The sequence below is a fragment of the Hyperoodon ampullatus genome (assembly GCF_949752795.1).
Source record: "Hyperoodon ampullatus genome assembly, chromosome: 1".
NCBI classification, from domain to species: Eukaryota; Metazoa; Chordata; class Mammalia; order Artiodactyla; family Ziphiidae; genus Hyperoodon; species Hyperoodon ampullatus.
Window position 1 is genome coordinate 35,956,024 of NC_136914.1, and position 18,905 is coordinate 35,974,928.

Here is an 18,905-nt window from a genome sequence, read left to right on the forward strand (position 1 = left end):
GTGCTATACACTGCTTATAAAATAACATTTATGTTACGTCTAGAGAGAGGACTTGCTCAGAACTGGAAAGCCCTAAACAGAGAGAACACACTTTGAAAGCGCCACCCGGCATGCCGACCACACTGCCTTGGGCAGGAGACCCTCCTTGCTGTCAGCTGGCAGGGCTGCCTTGTAGAAGCACTAGGATGGGGCTGCAGTCACCCTCACCTGGTTTCACGTCACATATCTATCCGTGATTTGCTAGCATTCTCTTTTAAAGACTCTGTCCTTGGCCCACTGTGCTCCCACCCAGCCCCCACTATTCAACACCCCCATTCGTTTATTCAACTGCTATTTACCAACTGCCTATTAGACACCAAGATGTTCAAGGTATCTGACCCCGTCCTTGATGAGCGTACAGCTGACTGAGGGACATCAAACAGGCACGTGTTATCTACAACCCTAGGCAATGCAAAATCAGCACGAAAATCAATCATCTAAATGAAATGTCCTGGGAATCTACAGATTGGTCACTCTGTTGGTCATGACAAAAGAAGGCAAATTAGAAAAGAAAAAAAATTGTGTCACAAAGGATGGGTGAGATTCTGACAGAATGACTGCTGGCAAGAGGGAGATAAGGGTGGGGAAGGCCTTCAGGCAGAAGAGACAGTGAGCGAAGGCCGAACGTGGGAGGCGCTGAAATGGTACAGATTATGACAGGGGAAGGCTGGGGTACAGAGTGTGTGGTGGGCAGCATGGGGGGCCAGGGAAGTCAGATTTTAGAGGGCTGTGAGTGCCACAATAGGATGTTAAAACTTCAGTTGTCAGGGAATGAGACATCTCCAAAGCACGATGCAGCTATTCCTCAGAAAGATTAACCTGCTGGTGCTACCTGATGTAACCTAGAAAGGAATGGGAAATGTTAAGTGTGGAGGCTGCAGACCAGCTGGGAGGCTGTGTTTGTCTAGGCCTGAGGTAATATGGACCTGAAGCAGAAGGGGAATGGAAATACGGGTGCCTTTCAGACAGGGGTGAGGAGAGTGACCACAAATGTCATGTGGAGGCCCTTGAATATTTGCAATTAAACGCTTTATCCTCATGGTGGCAGCAGCTCTTATATGATATTTTTAAATTGCTTGCCCTTCTGGCTAGCAAGCTAGGGCTGGCACTACAAATTAGAGGGGCTAAAGTACACTCACATGTACTCCTACACAGTCATCTTGACCCGGTCCTAAGCTCAACGAGGCTCTGGTAATCCTTAGGCAGCCGTGTTTTTTGCACATGGGAACATAAATACTGGGACATACAAGTAAAATCCCTATACTTCATTCTCTACAGACTCCAAAACCACAATTTTTCAAGAAATTTGAATTATCTTGCTGGGCATACTTTGAGAAATATATGTCACACTCCACTTTTCTGAAAGCTGTATCTGCACACACTCCATTCCTTCTTCATCCAACATACAACCAGACCCCTCCAGGATCCAACTAGGCCCCCCAAAGGCCACATTCTCACAGAGGCAAAAAGGGTTTCCAGCAGCAGCATAAAAGACCCCAAGGTAAGCATCTGCTGAGCCAAGACCTACAGGAGACCTGCCAGTGTCTGAAAACTTCTCATCAGGGCAACGAGGAATCGGCCTACACTATTCCACAGGCCTGAAGGGCCACCAACCCTGGCGAAGACAGTGCTTACCAGCTCATGTTCAACTATATTTTGCTAAAAGGAGAAATCAGACAGTTTAAAGGATTACAGGGTCTTTCTAAACCAGGAGGTAGCAATCATGCAAGCTGTAAGTAATTCAGTGGAAGGCATATAATCTGCATGACTGGCAGCCCTAGCAAATTTGGGGGTGGGGTGAGGAGAAAGAGGTAAAGGAACGCACAGCAATCCTGCCCACAGCTGAGCTGGTGACCCACCTGCACACTTATGCCACTTCACCCGTTATCTATCTTTGGATAGGCTGCCAAGATGTTGAGAAAAAAAGATTTCCCAGTCTCCCCAACACTGTGCAAGATGATCAGGTTTATCTCTCTGCATTTGGGGGTAATTTATTTACTTTTATTATTATTATTATTATTTATTTTTGGCCACACCACACAACATATGGGATCTTCATTCCCTGACCAGGGATCGAACCCATGCTCCCTGCAGTGGAAGCACTGAGTCTTAACCATTGGACTGCCAGGGAAGTCTCTGGGGGAAATTTAGTTAGGAGTTATTTGCAAAGTCTTATTCAGTACTTCTAGAGCAGGGGGCAGCAAACATTTTCTGTAAAGGTCTGATAGTAAATATTTTAGACTTTGCATGCCATACCTTGTGGCATAATAACAAATGAATGAGCATGGCTGTGTCCTAATAAAACCTTCTTCACAAAAACTAGCTGTACAACAGATTTGACTCTCAGGCTATAGTACCTATCCCTGTTCTAGAGGAAGATTATTTTATTTCTTGTTTTTCTCATCTTTTTTACTCTCCTCATATCCTTGCAATTTAAACAATAGGATAATCAAGGGAAAAACACATGTGAGGAAAAAGAATAAGGTGGAGATATTTCAAGAAGAGTCACCTCTATGGAATATCTATGAGCAACCTTCTCCCAACACATATATGCACACCACGCACCCTACTTTGGTCTCCCTATCCTTTGAAGACTAACACTTCATAACTTGGGCACTCACCATATGTAGATGAACTAAATGACTGCAAATACACCAGTCATTTTTGTAAGGCCTGAAAGGCCTTGCATGTAGTTGGGACACCAAGAATTTAATGAACCGAGAGGTTACTGATAAAGAGAAAGGCTGGATCCAGTTAGCTTTCTTCTGTTTCCCACTGAATTCTCAAGTATTTACAATCCATTAAAAGGAACCAAAAAAAGAATTACATGACAAGTACATACAGAAGGTCTAGAGAAGCTATGTGCTCTCTTCCTTATAAAAACTTCTTGGTTTTGTTTAAAATAAATACAAGAAACACACAAAATATCCCCATCTATTCTTATATACAATTTCTGGGTAAAAATGCATTTAGAGTCACTCTCAAGATATTTATCATATGTGAGGTAATACCAAATTATATTTTATTTGTTAGGTACTTTATTAAGACATCTTCGTTAACTCTTTGCAATAATCTGAAACTCCACCTAAGGAACAGCTTTACGTTTGCCCTTCCTTCCTATTCTGTAACCACAGGAAGCCTTCATCTCTGCTGGAGCATTTTTCATTAATGTTTTCTACATTAAAACAGTAAAAACCATGCTTTGTTCTCCAATGCAATAATCAGTTCCACATATTTACTTACTTTGGTTTAGGGTTGCAGAACTGATATGCTGAGAATCCTAGAAAGAAAAATAAAAATCTCTAGTTAATAAAATATTAAGGTTTAGAAATCCAAGGTTGCGTCACTGTTAAATCTGATAAATATTGATAAATCTAATTTTTAATAAAATAGGTTGTACTGCTTCTGTTGTTTCCTAAAGTTTATTCTTCCTTTGGTGTCAAGGATTTTCAGCACAAAGTATAATGTTTCACCTTAAAATCAATAATAATAAATTATATTTTTTGAGAATAAAACTATCATTAGAAAATATGTAAAGTATCTAACATGGTAAATTCTGGTTTGGGTAGATAAAACCTCAATGACATCGTGGAAAGGAAGAGCGATAATATATTGACAATGTGCATGTGTAACAGGCTGGACTGAACGCAGATCTGAAGGTGATATTTCTATATTCTGAATATTATCCAAAAGTAGAAGAGGTGAGGGGACAGTGTTGCTAATATACTGTTCACAAATACTTTAACAGAAATGTGCAAGTAGGCAGTTCACCTTGCTATTAAAACCATCACGAATGCAGCTGATTGCATTAAACTTTAAGAAAATGTAGGAGGTATAACAAGTGTAAATGTGTATCTGTAACGTATCTAAGTCCTGAACTAGGAAGCAGACACCCTACCTCACTTAACTCTCCTGCATCTCCGTGTCCCTCTCCTAAGGTAAAGAACCTCAAAAATGAAAGAATTTATTGTAAAGTCCTGACTACTTTCATAAGCTACAAAACCCTATACAAATGTAAGATGTTCTTACTGACATAATTGGAGAGTGAAGTATTTGAAAGCATTAGGAAGCACTTTAGTAGCTAAATTAATTGCAATATTAACCTAATCTCCAAAGAGTTCAACACATACTACTTGATTAATCTGGCACACAGCGGTACTTCACACTTGTCACTGGTGTGGATGCAGTGCCTGCTAGACTTGTAAGGAATTACCTTCGCGGGAAAAGGAAATTTGGAGGGCTCAGCTGTACTAGGCGTGTGTATTGCTGTCAAAGGAGGAGGCCATGAATGGGTCATTTCCTGGAAAGAGATTTGGAACGGGAAGAAAAAGTAAATTATAAATAGAACATTTATTGCTATTTAAGTTAACTTTTTAAACTGAATGTAGAGTGGAGTGATGGTAAATGAAAAGTGAAATCTTAAAAGTTATTTCATTTACTTTTTGAAAAAGCTCCTACTTGGCGGGCTATGTTCAAAAGCTGAAGCTCTCCAACAAACAGAACTGAAAAGACATCAGTTTGAAGAAGAAAAACAAGAGCATAGAACAGGAATGGTCTTAACACTCTGAACAGCATGAAGCATAAAAACGGTAGTAGGTATTACCAGAGCTTGTGTAACTATGAAAACTCAGTCCTGTCTCAATGCTTTCTTTCTCTCTCAGCTTCCTTATTGCATTTCCTGGAATTATTTAAGTTCAAAGGAAGAAGAACTTTCCTGTCTGACTTAAGCAAACAAGTAATTCAGGTCACTTGTTCCACTTGGGAGAGTTTTAATGGATTTGACCCTTCCCTGATACACATTATTAGTACATAAGAACTTTTGCAGAGAGGGCCTTAAAAAGTGACCGTCCCTTGGGCTTCCCTGGTGGCGCAGTGGTTGAGAGTCCGCCTGCCGATGCAGGGGAAGCGGGTTCGTGCCCCGGTCTGGGAGGATCCCACATGCCGCGGAGCGGCTGGGCCCGTGAGCCATGGCCGCTGAGCCTGCGCGTCCGGAGCCTGTGCTCCGCAATGGGAGAGGCCACAACAGTGAGAGGCCCGCGTACCACAAAAAAAAAAAAAAAAAAAAAAAAAGTGACCGTCCCTTTTCATTAACAGAAGTTTCATTTCTATTCACTGTTTACATGGAAGCAAGATTTCTATATCTTCCAAATTAATATATTTATCTTGACATGCGTTCTAAGCACATTCACTTGCTGGAAAACAAAATGTCACATTAAAGGTGTCTAATCACAAATATGCACACGCACACACACTTTGTTGAAGAGCTAAAATGGCACTGGAGATTAACGCCAGCCCCTTCCTTTTACAGCTGAGAAAAACAAGGTCTAAAATGACAGGATCAGGTCCCCCAGGAAGCCAATGGCTGAGAGCACAGGGAATGGTCCCTCTGCGTTGGAGTCTGAAAGAAGTCCATCCCCACGTGTGTCAGACCTGCCAGGCAAACTGGCTTAAGATTGACAAGCAACCCTCCACCAGCACACTGGAGACCCCAGATAACGCTATATTACCTCACCTGTACAACACACTGTGTTTTGGGGTTTTTTTTAACATCTTTATTGGAGTATAATTGCTTTACAATGGTGTTTAGTTTCTGCTTTATAACAAAGTGTATCAGTTATACATACACATATATCCCCATATCTCTTCCCTCTTGCGTCTCCCTCCCTCCCACCCTCCCTATCCCACCCCTCGAGGTAGTCACAAAGCACAGAGCTGATCTCCCTGTGCTATGCAGCTGCCTCCCACTAGCTATCTGTTTTACATTACACACTGTGCTTTTTTCCAAGTGCTGACCAACCTCTCCATCACCACAGAAATGCCATCTGATCCTTGCAACAACTGGAGGTGGAGCTGGGCAAGCATCCCCATTCCCCACCTCTGCGCACATCTTCCCTGCCCTTCCCCACAGCTGCCCTCTGGGCTGCTAGAACCTCAGAACAGACAGAAATGACCTGGCACAGTGACAAGCAAAGTAACCGATGTTGGCTCGAGTAATTTTTGTTAAAGGTGATATCACGCCCTTGCTCACTTGACTAACCATCTTTTGTTCAGTACAAAAGAGGAATTCTATACTAAAGTATAAGGGAAAGAGTAGCAGCTCTGGAGCCAGGGACCCAGATTGGATCTTAACTCTGACCCTGCTGGTCAGGTCTGCCTGAGGAGTTTGAGCTCTCTGAGCCTTAGTTCTCAGGAAGAGGTAGACGAAGACCACTTATTTTTCAGAACATAAAGTGCTGGAATACGCGGTCAGAGAAAGCACTTAATAAATAAAAAGCCTAGTTTTTAAAGAATTTTAATACTGCACCAAAGAGTTTCCTGTTGTTTTATTTATTTGACTATACTCTAAGGTATGGGACCATGAGAACGTTACGATGTAAAACCTTGTAGCAATTGCAAAGGTGTCTGAAAGTATCATCCTTCTGTCTTCCAAGAATTTCTCTATAGAATCCCAGTGGTGTCTATGACTTTTAGTCACCAATGATTCCCAGGAAATATCTATTGTACTCTCAATGCCTAAGGCTGCCCCGGCTATTAAATTAGGCAGTTGGAAAGTGCATAAACTCTTTCAGGCCTTAAGTGGTTTGCTGATAGTGTGAAAGAATTTATATACTTCCCTAAATGCTCAGCTTACTAGGGGAAGTTAGGCCTTACGAGAATTGGGGCCATAAGAAGAGGAGGGTGCCCAGAATTGCAGGGCCCTGAATTCACTCCCTGCTTTAACAATGACTTATCACATGAATGGGGGTAAATCACTTAGCACCTGCTTCACTCCTGGCCTTCCAGGTGCCACAGCTGCTCTCTCCTCCCCACTCTCCACCCTGCTCATTTTGCTCTAGACACTCTGTCTGGTTATCGCTGTTTTTCTAATACACCAACCTGTTCCCACCTCGAGGCTTCTGCACTTTCCTCTGCCCTTTCCTCCAATCACTTGCCTGCTATATGACTCATAGCGCTTATCAACAACTGACATTTTATTATATATTTATCTTCCCCACTATGGTCTCCACAAGAGCAAGGACTCTTATTCACACGGCACCCCAGTGCCTAGAAAAGTATGTGCATCTTCACGGATATTTGCTGAATAAATGAACATTCCAGTGACACTGGTACAATGCTACCACTCATTGTACCAGTGTCACTGGAATGTTGCACTGAGATAATGTCTACAAGCACTGCATTAACTGCCCCAAAAGGCTGTCCAGGCTGTAGAAAGCTTGAGCTGTTTCCATACACCCACTGAGGGCACCATCCCCATCTGGACCCTTGTGCGTGACCAATTTCCTGGTTGCCGGCAGTGTCTGCCTGCTACCTTCTTACCCTGTCAGTCTGCACAAGTCACAGGCCACCAGTGCCCCTTCAGTAAAACACTGCGACTCTTAACATTTCCACCAGAGAACCAAACACTGTCGTCTATAATTGATTTTCTCCTTTAGGGAACTATTTACTGCTTCTATTGCCCATCAGAAAGATCTGTGTTAGGATTCCTGGCAATCTTCATAAATTACTGGTAGGAGATAAGAACAGGAACCACGAGGCAGAGGGAAGTATCTGGATTCACATCAGAGAGTGAGAGCTGGATCTGACCCTAGAGTCATCTACTATCTACCAGCCCAGGGCCTTCATTTTACCCGTGAGGAAACTGAAGTCCAGGGAGTACACGTGACTTAACTGAGGCCCCAAAAAAGGAGAAGAGAAGGGGACAGATTCTAAGTCTCCACAAGGCAGAGACCCATGCCCCTCTTCAGTCCAGGACATCCTGCGATTTACTCTCTCTCTTTAAGACTTCCAAATGAAAACACTCACCTGTGGCTCGCATTAACCATCTACTTGCAAGCATTTCCAGGTAAGCAAGAACTCATTAAAGTGATGTTGGCTGAGAGGGGAGGGAGGATGGACGAGTTTATTAAATTAAAAATGCTTGCCTGATGTTCTAATACTATCACCTTACATAAAGGACTCAACAAGTCGTACATTAACACACATCAAAACGTTAGCAGAAGCATTTGACACATGCAGGAGACAACTAATCTACATTGTTGCATTTACTTTTGAAATAACCATGGAACAAATCACACACAACTTCAGAGAAAATGCTAAGGCTGTTATTTCATAACTAAGTCGTTTGTTACTTTTATGACTCATCTTACCAAAGAATTTGAGAAATACCAGAGGGAGAGGATAAAACAAAAGCTTGATCAAGATATCTTATTATTAATCTTACTTGCTGGTTGGCAAAAATTTCTCATTTTCAGCAATACAAAGTATGTTTCCTTAGAGGTATTTCTTTCTTAGAAAACTCTAACTACAAAAGTAGGATACCGAAGATAGTAAAACAAAAATAATGGAACTGTTTTCCAAACATCTGGCTAAACACCACCTTTGTCAAAAATTGCACAAGTGAGAAGGTAACCAATATACTTAATTACTGGTTTCAGCACCACCTCACTTAATACTTTGCAATGAAACCTTAAAAGGAAAAAATTGGGCAAGCATATTTTGAGGAAAAAAGTGTGCAGTGGAGATAAAAATTAATAGGTACATGTGTCATATCTCTCCTACTTCCAAAAAAACCAGAAAACAAAAATCAGAAACCTTATAGCAAAAGATAAAGTAAGAGTATCATTAAAAGTGACATGGGAGAAAATTAAGAGCCACAGAGGAGGAATGAGAAATAAACAAAACTCTCAGTCATTACAATTACTGTATTTGAGCATTAAATTTAGCTCTAGATTTCCTGGAAGTTAAAGCCAAAATGGGACACATAACAGTTTACATAATTCTTCTCTGATAAAAAGAAAGCAAGCCGGTTCATCAGGAGAATTTATTTATTTTCCTGGAACTGAATTCTAAAAGGAATCTGTCATCCTCGTGCAAGGAAAACTGAACAAATGGATAATGGATTCAATGATGTATTTGTAGAAGCAGCACAAATGTTCCTGGCATGGTCTCAATCAACAAGAGCAAAAAATAACCCTTTCAAGGTAGGTGTAAAGATGTCCATTTACTTTCTAGTATTTTTCTTTTTATCCCTTTAAAAATTCATGGTCTCACTGACGATAAGGCCAAACATATAAAGTGTCACCTATAAAACACCAAGAAGTGAAAACCAAGCACTACTTAACCCCTGGTGCCCCCTGCTGCAGCCACACAGGGCATCTACTCTCTGGGAGGTGAGCAATTCTCCAGGGTCTCTACAGACAACCAGAAAAGCTTAAGGGAGATGTCGTAAGACTCTGGTCCAAATGCCTTGCAGTTTGTAGACTTCAATTAAAATCTGTCAGATAGTTCAATAATGTCCTAAGACTCTCTTTGTTATTATTCTGGTTTATTTTGCTTTGGGAGGTATGAGGGGAGAAACTGTTTAAAGTTCAGAACGGCAACTGTTCATTGAAGTCAAAGAAAATGAATATATGTCTGCCTACTTAAGTATTTCTTCAAGCAAGAAATAATAACAATAAGCTCACCTTCAGAATCTCTTCAACACAATGGACTTCACTGGAGTAGGTCTGCTGAACGGGAAAAGCAAGAAAAAGATTAGCACACAAACAAAAAACAACTACAGTGCTGGTATTAATAAATACAGCAACACTCTTGTAAGTAGAATCACCTCAGGGCCCACCTCTTACGAGCTAAATAGGAGAAACTTCACATTCTGGACGAAATAAAACCAGAGAGATTAACCTGACCTAATCGTGCAGGAAAGGTTTCTGCTGGAGACAATGACAGACGAATTATGACCCTTAGGTCAAAAGCTTCTGGTGGAAAATATGTATATTAAAGAAAATTAGTACATTAGTAAATCTAGGGGAATAACAGATATAACAAAAGTGGAGGTGGTGTTAGTTTGATGCTTTATAGCAACATCTGTCCAGTGAGCCAAGTTATGTGAACATGAAGACGGCAATCATTCTGCACATCTTACTGAGCCCACAGGAAGGAGGCCAGCATCCAATCAAGGATAGATTTTATGGTAATATTATGGTAATATTCTGAAATATTAGAAATTTTACCTGCCAAAATTCATTTTAAATTCTAGCCCTACCTGAAGTCAGCATTTCCATCTTACACACACACGCATGCACACACACATGCACACACACACACACACACAATAGTTCTCCAGAGACAGACCCTAGGGAGAGAGGAGATTACCTAGGGTCTTAAAGGAAAGATCACCTTGTTTATCCCCAGCTAAACAAATGACAGCTGCTGTTGCTAGTATCACAACCACAGTTTCTAGGAAATGTCACTTTACAGTCTTTACATTTTTAAGTACAAAGAAAATGGAAAAGTAAAATCTTTTTTTAAAAAAAATCACTTTTCCTTAACTAGAGATATGGAACAAATCCCCTGACTTCACAGTTTTTAATAGAATATCAGGTTTCGTTGTGTGTCAATTCATGAGCCAAGTGCCCTGGGCAACTCCTGTACAACACACACCCCTCCCATTACTGCCCCTGCTGTGAAGAAAGCACTGTTCTTCCCAGTCAGTTGGTCCAATGCTTGCCTCACAGCCAGAGTGTAGACGGAAAAGGGTTCTTTTCAGGGCTCTCATCTCTAATTTGAGTGTAATTTAATACAGCATTGGTTGTTAATTCCTGATCTAGGGTTTATTAATCCACCATTTCCCTCATTCCAGTTTCTTTAAGGAAAAAGGAAAAGAGCATACAGCATTCACACTCTCCTGGAATTGAATCTAATGGACACGACAAAATTCAGATGCAATGTGACCTGCCTAGGTCTGGTTTTAAAACATGTAAATTTCATGGAGATGATTTTATTGAAATGTTTGCAGTTTGCTATTTTTGAGGTAGGGTCTGGAAGTTAGGAGGTATAACCAAAGAATCAAGGGTATCCCCTTTCTCTGCTGGCCCTACTGGACCTGCCTTTATGCATTATGCATGTCAACAACAGGACCTGCTTACCCAATCTTTGTTTTTCAAGACTATTAAAGAATGCCTAAAAACTGGACCAAATATTATAGCACAAATGTCAGAAACAATGAATGCTGTTTTGACCTGCGGGTAAAATGTAATTATATCCTACGGTTTTAATCTTTCAAACGCGTCATTAGGAACAACAACAATTAGGAGTTGAAAGTTAATCAAGAGAACAGAGCATATGACTCCTGACTGGTTAAATAGTCCCCTCGTCCTATCTGCTGCTGGAATGAGAATGAGAATCCAATTAAAATATCTGGCAGTCATGGGGGACGGAGTTAGGGGAGGGATGGAGTGGGATGCTGGGGGTGGAAGATGTAATAAGCTTTTATATACAGAACCGGGGCTTCCCTGGTGGCACAGTGGTTGAGAGTCCGCCTGCCGATGCAGGGGACACGGGTTCGTGCCGCAGTCTGGGAGGATCCCACATGCCGCGGAGTGGCTGGGCCCGTGAGCCATGGCCGCTGAGCCTGCACGTCCGGAGCCTGTGCTCCGTAAAGGGAGAGGCCACAACAGTGAGAGGTCCACGTACCGCAAAAAAAAAAAATAATAAGCTTTTATATACAGAATGGATAAACAACAGGGTCCTGCTGTATAGCACAGAGACCTATATTCAATATCCTATGATAAACCATAAGGGAAAAGAATATTAAAAAAAAGAATGTATATGTATGTACAACTGAATCACTTTGCTGTATAGCAGAATTAACACAACATTGTAAATCAGCTATGCTTCAATTAAAAAAATTTTGAGGGACTTCCCTGGTGGCGCAGTGGTTGAGAGTCTGCCTGCCAATGCAGGGGACATAGGTTCGATCCTTGGTCCAGGAGGATCCCACATGCTGCGGAGCAACTGAGCCTGCGAGCCACAACTACTGAGGCTGCGTGCCACAACTACTGAAGCCTGCGGGCCTAGAGCCTGCACTCCGCAACGGGAGAGGCCACCACAATGAGAAGCCCGTGCACCGCAACGAAGAGTAGCCCCCGCTCACTGCAACTAGAGAAAGCCCGCGCGCAGCAACGAAGACCCAACGCAGCCAAAAAAAAAAAAAATACGGCAATCAACGAAACAGTGAGGCACAGTTGGAATGAGGGCAAAAAAGATTTGCCCACTGCTTCCAAAAGAATGGGGTCAGGAAGCTACAATTTCAGGACATTCAAAGACGTTTTGATCTTCATTACTACTCAAGCCGTCAACCCTTAGCCAAGACGTTTCATGTCACTAAAAGATTCATTTTTTTTCCCCTAAAATTTTATTACATGAGATGAACCAGGACTGAAGACATTTTTTCCACAGATTATTGTTTATTGGTATCAGGGTAAGATAAATATTGCTCAACAGTCACCATTTAACCCGTTTAAAATTCTAACTAAAGTCTAAGGCTCAAGCATTAATTGATTAATGTACTGTGAATTTTCTTATCAGGTCCATTATGAAAGTGGGGGTATTTCAAAGGGGTGCCAGAATTCCATTCCAAATACATGAGGATATATCATATGTAAAGATCTCCATGCAGCACTGTTTATAATGGCAAATAACTGGAAATGATCATAAAATAATGTAAATACGTGTACTTGCATGGAAAGATGCTCAAGGTATTTTCAACTTTTTCTTTGGAAAGAACTTCATACTTACAGAAAAATAATAAAAACAGTAAAAGAAATTCCTACAAACCCTTCACTCAGATTCCCCAAATGCTGGCATTCTACCACAGTTTGCTTTCTGTTTTTCTCTCCCTGCCCTCCAACCACACATCTACACTGAGCCATTCAAGAGTAAATTAGAGAGTTAGAGTTAATGCCCTTTTACCTCTAAATACTTCTGTGTGTACCAAGGTATGCCTTACAGCTTTATTTAAAAGGGGTGGGGGGAAGGCTTCCCTGGTGGCGCAGTGGTTGAGAGTCTGCCTGCCGATGCAGGGGATGCGGGTTCGTTCCCCGGTCCGGGAAGATCCCACGTGCCGCAAAGCGGCTGGGCCCGTGAGCCATGGCCACTGAGCCTGCACGTCCGGAGCCTGTGCACCGCAACGGGAGAGGCCACAACACTGAGAGGCCCGCGTACCAAAAAAAAAAAAAAAAAAAGGCGGGGGGGAGGTTTACCAGATCGTCTGTATAGCATGAGCCCATTTTATGTTCCATCTACCCAAGATTCATATCCCCACTCTTCCCTGACCCAAATTAGAGTCTCAAACTAGAGTACAGTAGGTATCTCAGCTGTTTGCAGAGGAAGAGCCATAAGGACCGGCTGCCTCGTTTTAAAAAGTACAACTTGGCACCTCCAAGTCTGCCACTGGAAGGAGACTTGCCAAAAAGGGAGGGGCAGTTCAACAAACCATTATGGCTTAATCCCCTTCCTTAAAATCCACTTTCCCCACAGGGTCCCCAGCTGAGTAATGCCACCCCTACTCAGAGAAGCCAGGCTCTCCCTTCAACACTGTGGCAAGGAGTAAATAATCAGCTTCTCTGAAGCTCAGCCAAGTTAAGGCTGAAGATCTTTAGGTAAGACTTCTTCAAAGAACAAGGGATGATTAAAAAGCAGCAACAACAACAATCTGTGCTAACTGCATGAATGCAGAAGCTCTAGTTTGCAGATCCTTCCCTGTCTAGCGCACCTTCAGGGTCAGAGGCACTGACTTTAGACACTAACAACCACAAATCACACTGTTGTCTCCCACCTTTAACATCTAGGTTCCTAGAAGAGACCAGGTCGGCTACCTCACATATACGGTGTCCTGTATATACACGGACCTCCCAGCAGAGCCCTCACTTCCCCATGGGGTATGGCCTTAACACAGGAACCATAATCCTATTCAATAATAAAAAAAAAAATAGTAGCTACTTATTGAATACATATTGTACTTGATACTGCATTAAATTCTCACACATCTTCTCCGTTTGATACCATCTATCGTAAAATGCACCATCATTAACTTGGCAGGGGAAAAGCTACGGCACTAAATGTACGCATCAACTGTAGATACATCCCTTATTACAGACACTAAAAATGAAATAAAAATTTGAGGGTATCCTGCGTAATGCTCCATTTCATTCTCACATCAATCTTTGTGGTATAACCCCCAGTTTTTAAAATGAAGACTGAATTCTAAAGAAATTAAGTTACATGTCCAAGGTCACACAACACTCTCAAGTGACTGAGCCTGACTTCCGAATGTTGCTACACTACTTTTCTAAAAACCTCAACTTCAGGCAAGAGACAAATAGATTAGTATTTAAGGAGGAGATATGATCCCAGTTGTCGTATGCATGACCAAAACCATTTTCAAAGAGTACTGTTTTCCCTGTGTTTGTGCAAAGAAGTTAGTATTCAGACTTAACTGCCTCTTACTACTGCGGGTACTTCAGACCAGAAAAGGCAGCGATGCTGGCCTCGGTCTGATTTCTCACTCCTCTTGGAATGACATTGTGTGATCCTAAGGAAATGCACTGATACCAAAATAAAATATGTCAGTAAATGTCTTCTAAGCATGACACAGTTTGTTTTAATAAGCTAAAAAGAGCCGGACGGAAGAAATAGACCTCACCGTTAAGACCAGGAGGCTCTGGCAATACTGTGTTTTAAGCCTCTCAAGTTTCAACAGACCAGCACTTTTTTAACAATGCTGTTCTCAAAAAGGCTTAGTTATCACTAACCAGAACTGCAGGGAGCACAAAGGCAGAGTGCTGACGAGGGAAGTCAAAAGATCTTGGATTCTAGTTCTGGCTCTGCCGGGGATTGGTTCTGGCAATGCTGGCTAAGATTCAGCTTCCCTGGGACTATCTCCTCATGGCAATAAAGGGATAATATTATCAATCCTAACCGCTTCACAGGGTTGGTATGAAGGTCAAGTGTGAACCTTTAAGAACTAACAGGAGGGACTTCCCTTGTGGCGCAGTTGTTAAGAATCTGCCTGCCAATTCAGGGGACACGGTTTGAGCCCTGGTCCGGGAACATTCCCACTGCCAAGGAGCAACTATGCCCATGCACCACAACTACTGAGCCCACATGCCACAACTACTGAAGCCCACGCACCTAGAGCCCGTGCTCAACGAGAAGCCACTGCAGTGAGAGGCCCACGCACCACAATGAAGAGTAGCCCCCGCTCGCCGCAACTAGAGAAAGCCCGCGCGCAGCAGTGAAGACCCAAAGCAGCCATAAATCAATCAATCAATAAATAAACTTATAAAAACTATCAGGAGGGGCTTCCCTGGTGGCGCAGTGGTTGAGAGTCCGCCTGCCAATGCAGGGGACAAGGGTTCGTGCCCCGGTCCAGGAAGATCCCACATGCCGCGGAGTGGCTGGGCCCGTGAGCCATGGCCGCTGAGCCTGCGCGTCAGGAGCCTGTGCTCTGCAACGGGAGAGGCCACGGCAGTGAGAGGCCCGTGTACCGCCAAAAAAAAAAAAAAAAACCTATCAGGAGGCACTGATATGTGAAATAAATACATGGGGCCAACATTATCAAAGCAGTCTTCACTGGTGTGACAGCTTTTAAAGAAAACCCCAATAGGTTCTCTCTCATTTTATGTTTTAAAAGATTAAACAAATTCTCGTGCTATTTTTCTTCAAACATATGTCAACTTTTGGACTATGGTTCAGTCTATAGTATCTACTTGCTGCTCACCTATCCCAAACTAACTAGATAAAGCACACTCTTCTTGCCCCTGCCTGGAACCCATTTCCCTCTCCCACCTGTGTCGGGAAAACTCCTACTCAGATTCTGAGTGGCAGATTAAAGACCATCTTCTGGAAAATATTCCTTGATTCTCTCACTCCCAAAACTGTGCATGTGCTCCCATGGCTGTCAAACCACCTCATGTCCCACCATCTCTGCTTCTCCTAGATTACCAGTTCCATGACTGCAGGGGCCAGTTCTGCCTTGCTAAATCACCAATCACACACTGCCTGACACACAGAGGCAACCAACCAACATTTGCTGGTACAGTTTTCAGCCTCCAAACTCAGAATATGAAAACAAATTCCCAATTTTTAGAGCATGAGAGACTTTCTAAATACTGTAGCTTCTTTGAATTATAAGCCAACATCTTAATTAACAAACTACACAGAAATAAACATACGAGGGACAAAAAGGAAATTGTTTTGCATTGTTTTCTCCTTCAAAACATTAAGACTACTCTTAGAAACTATTTTTCACATATCAGATTGGCAAAACAAAAAAAGAAAGACGGACAGTTCTGTGTCTATGAGATAGATGTGGGGAAATAGGCGCTCAAATACCGTGGTTGGTGGGAGGGTAAAACAGCACAATCGCTGAAGATAGCAATTTGGCAGGAGCCACCAAATTCTATTTTCTCATGCTCTGACCCAGCAATTTTACCTCTAGCACCAGCTCCTACATGTACAAAAAGATATACACACAAAGCTATTCACTAGTCTCCAAATAGTAAGGTACTGAAAAAAATCTAAACTCCCATCTAGAGGTAATTGGCTAAGAAAACTGTGTTACATGCCCCTTAGGCAGAAATACTACGCAGCCATGACAAAGAATGAGGGCGCTCTTCGTGCACTGATTTGGGTAATCTCCAAGCTATACTGTTAAGGGGGAGGGAAAAACCAGGTGCAATACATGCCAGGATTTGAAATGAAAAGGTGACGTCAGAGGAGACTATATATGTTGAGTTACTTATTATGCATAAAACACCTTTGGGAAAAACATAAGAAATCTATAACATTAATTACTCCTAGAAACGAAAACTAAGTGGCTGGAGGGCTAGAGTAATGGGAAGATTTTCACTGTATATCTTTTAAAATTCTGCATTATGAAGTATATTATGTATTTATAAAGAAAAATACAAAAATTAGATTGAGATTTTAAAAATTAAGGATAAAAATTTTTACTCAAAAGTACAGCCAAAAGTCTCTGCCACATTTGTGTTTACTCTCTATTAGCATTCTTCTACGTAACTTTCCTTCTCCCAAACACACGTCTATATGAATCTGTCCACAGCTTCCTCCTCGGAGCTCTGGGCTTGCCTCATGTAACACTCAGCACGCTGAATTGTTCCTAGATTTACAGTCAGTCTTCCTGTGAGGTGCTCCTGGGAAAACCTAGGACTTGGTGTCTGGCCCAGTATTTGCTGGCTAGTTCACTCTTGTTTCCCAAACTAGAATGCTACAAAGCCCTTGAAAGAGATGTATTTGGGGTGGGGGTAGTGGCGGGTTCTTTCTATTTTTTTTTTAATTAGTCATGCTTAAATACTGGGCAGATACATTTGAAATAGACAAAGCCTCATAGGATTGCTGTGAGGAAGAAATAAGACAATGCACGTTAAAGCTAATGCCTCACAAATAAACTTAAGCACTTATCATGAAGATGCAATAATCAGCACTTCCCAGAGAGAGATTAGAGGAGGAAACCAAAAGGCCTGCCTGAGCAAGGTTCTGGCATAAAATCAATTTTATTCTGTGAATACAAAGTAAATTACCTAAATAGCTAGGCCTATTCCAAGAACTCGCTCATACTGCTTGGGTATGTCCACCGGGGCTGAAAAAGGCACAAGGTTCTAACAGTATTACTTCTTCAGAAGTGTCATGCCCTTTGGGCAACTATCTAAACGTCTACTTCCACACCCAGTATTTTAGGTAAGAATTTTTTAAATCCCTGGGCAGATTTATGGACACACTTATAGTACAAAAAGAAAAAAAAAAAAAAAAAAAGGAAAGCTATAGATTGTTAATATGGAAGGAAGGATAATGGGTCAGAAAACAGAGACTAAGGTACTCTTAACAGTTTTCCTGAAGATGAATAGTATTATAATGCAAACCAATTTTAACATCAAACTCTCCCTTCAAAAAATTAAACACCCTGAATCTCTACTCAAATATTTTCAAATAACGGCAGGGTTTGGGGTAGTATTTTTTTTTTTTTTTTAAGGTGATAAGCTTCAATACGTAGCAAGGAATTACGCGTTCCCTGGAAGCCTCTTTTTTTTTTTTTTTTTGCGGTACGCGGGCCTCTCACTGTTGTGGCCTCTCCCGGTGCGGAGCACAGGCTCCGGACACGCAGGATCAGCGGCCATGGCTGACGGGCCTAGCTGCTCCACGGCATGCGGGATCTTCCCGGACCGGGGCACGAACCCGTGTCCCCTGCATCGGCAGGTGGACTCTCAACCACTGTGCCACCAGGGAAGCCCTGGAAGTCTCTTTTTAATGCCAAACTGGTGTGCCAGGCATGGAGGCTACCACAATTACTGTTATGCTAACTGCAGAAATCTCTATAGTTCTCCAAGTAAATGTTTCAAGGAGAAGAGGAAAGAGATTGATGAAGGACAAGATTATTTTAAATGATGAGGAATCTACAGGTCACCTACAGCTATCATCCAACAAAAATTTACTGTGGAAAGACCAAGCAATTCTACTCATGTTGGAGGAACTAGAAAAGGGGCAGCAGTCTGGAAACATGGGTGTCACAAACACTGGCTGTCCTTTCCTGGAAGTCTTCCTTCACCATGACTCTGCACCCACCTTCAACTCCAAATGGTAACCCATGGTGCTCTAATCTGTCTCCCCCGGAACGGTTTCCTACAGGAAGGGACTGGCTTTATTCATCCCAGTATCTCCCAGGGCCTTAACATAATTCTGGACTAACACAGCCACGCAAATAATATTTGTCAAATGAATGAACCTGATCTTGCCACCTCATGGCATCTCCGACAGAATTCACAAACATGAGCTAGCCAGAAAGTAATTATGGAATATTTTAGAGTGAATTCTCCATTTTTTCCTGTATATTGGAAGCAATGTGTGTTTGCTCAAATTTGCAAAACTCTAGGCAACTTCACAGAACAAGGCTGTTTTGTTTTTTAAGATACAGAAATCCTCAACTGAAAAAAAAAAAATAATGAAATTCTATCACCACCATCAACTCAATGAGATGTTTTTCACCCAAGGAGTAGTTGCCTAAGTGCAAT

General features: G+C 42.1%; 1 protein-coding gene across 1 annotated transcript in view; it reads right to left on the reverse strand.

The window, feature by feature from the left end:
• Positions 1-18,905, reverse strand: part of AFF1 (ALF transcription elongation factor 1) — a 218,310-nt gene that overhangs the window by 42,856 nt on the left and 156,549 nt on the right. Inside the window, exons 5-7 of the mRNA XM_079708903.1 lie at positions 9,504-9,548; positions 4,253-4,339; positions 3,283-3,319 (exon numbers count right to left, since the gene is read on the reverse strand). Coding sequence (XP_079565029.1) covers positions 3,283-3,319; positions 4,253-4,339; positions 9,504-9,548 — 169 coding nt within the window. The remainder of the gene's footprint in view (positions 1-3,282; positions 3,320-4,252; positions 4,340-9,503; positions 9,549-18,905) is intronic.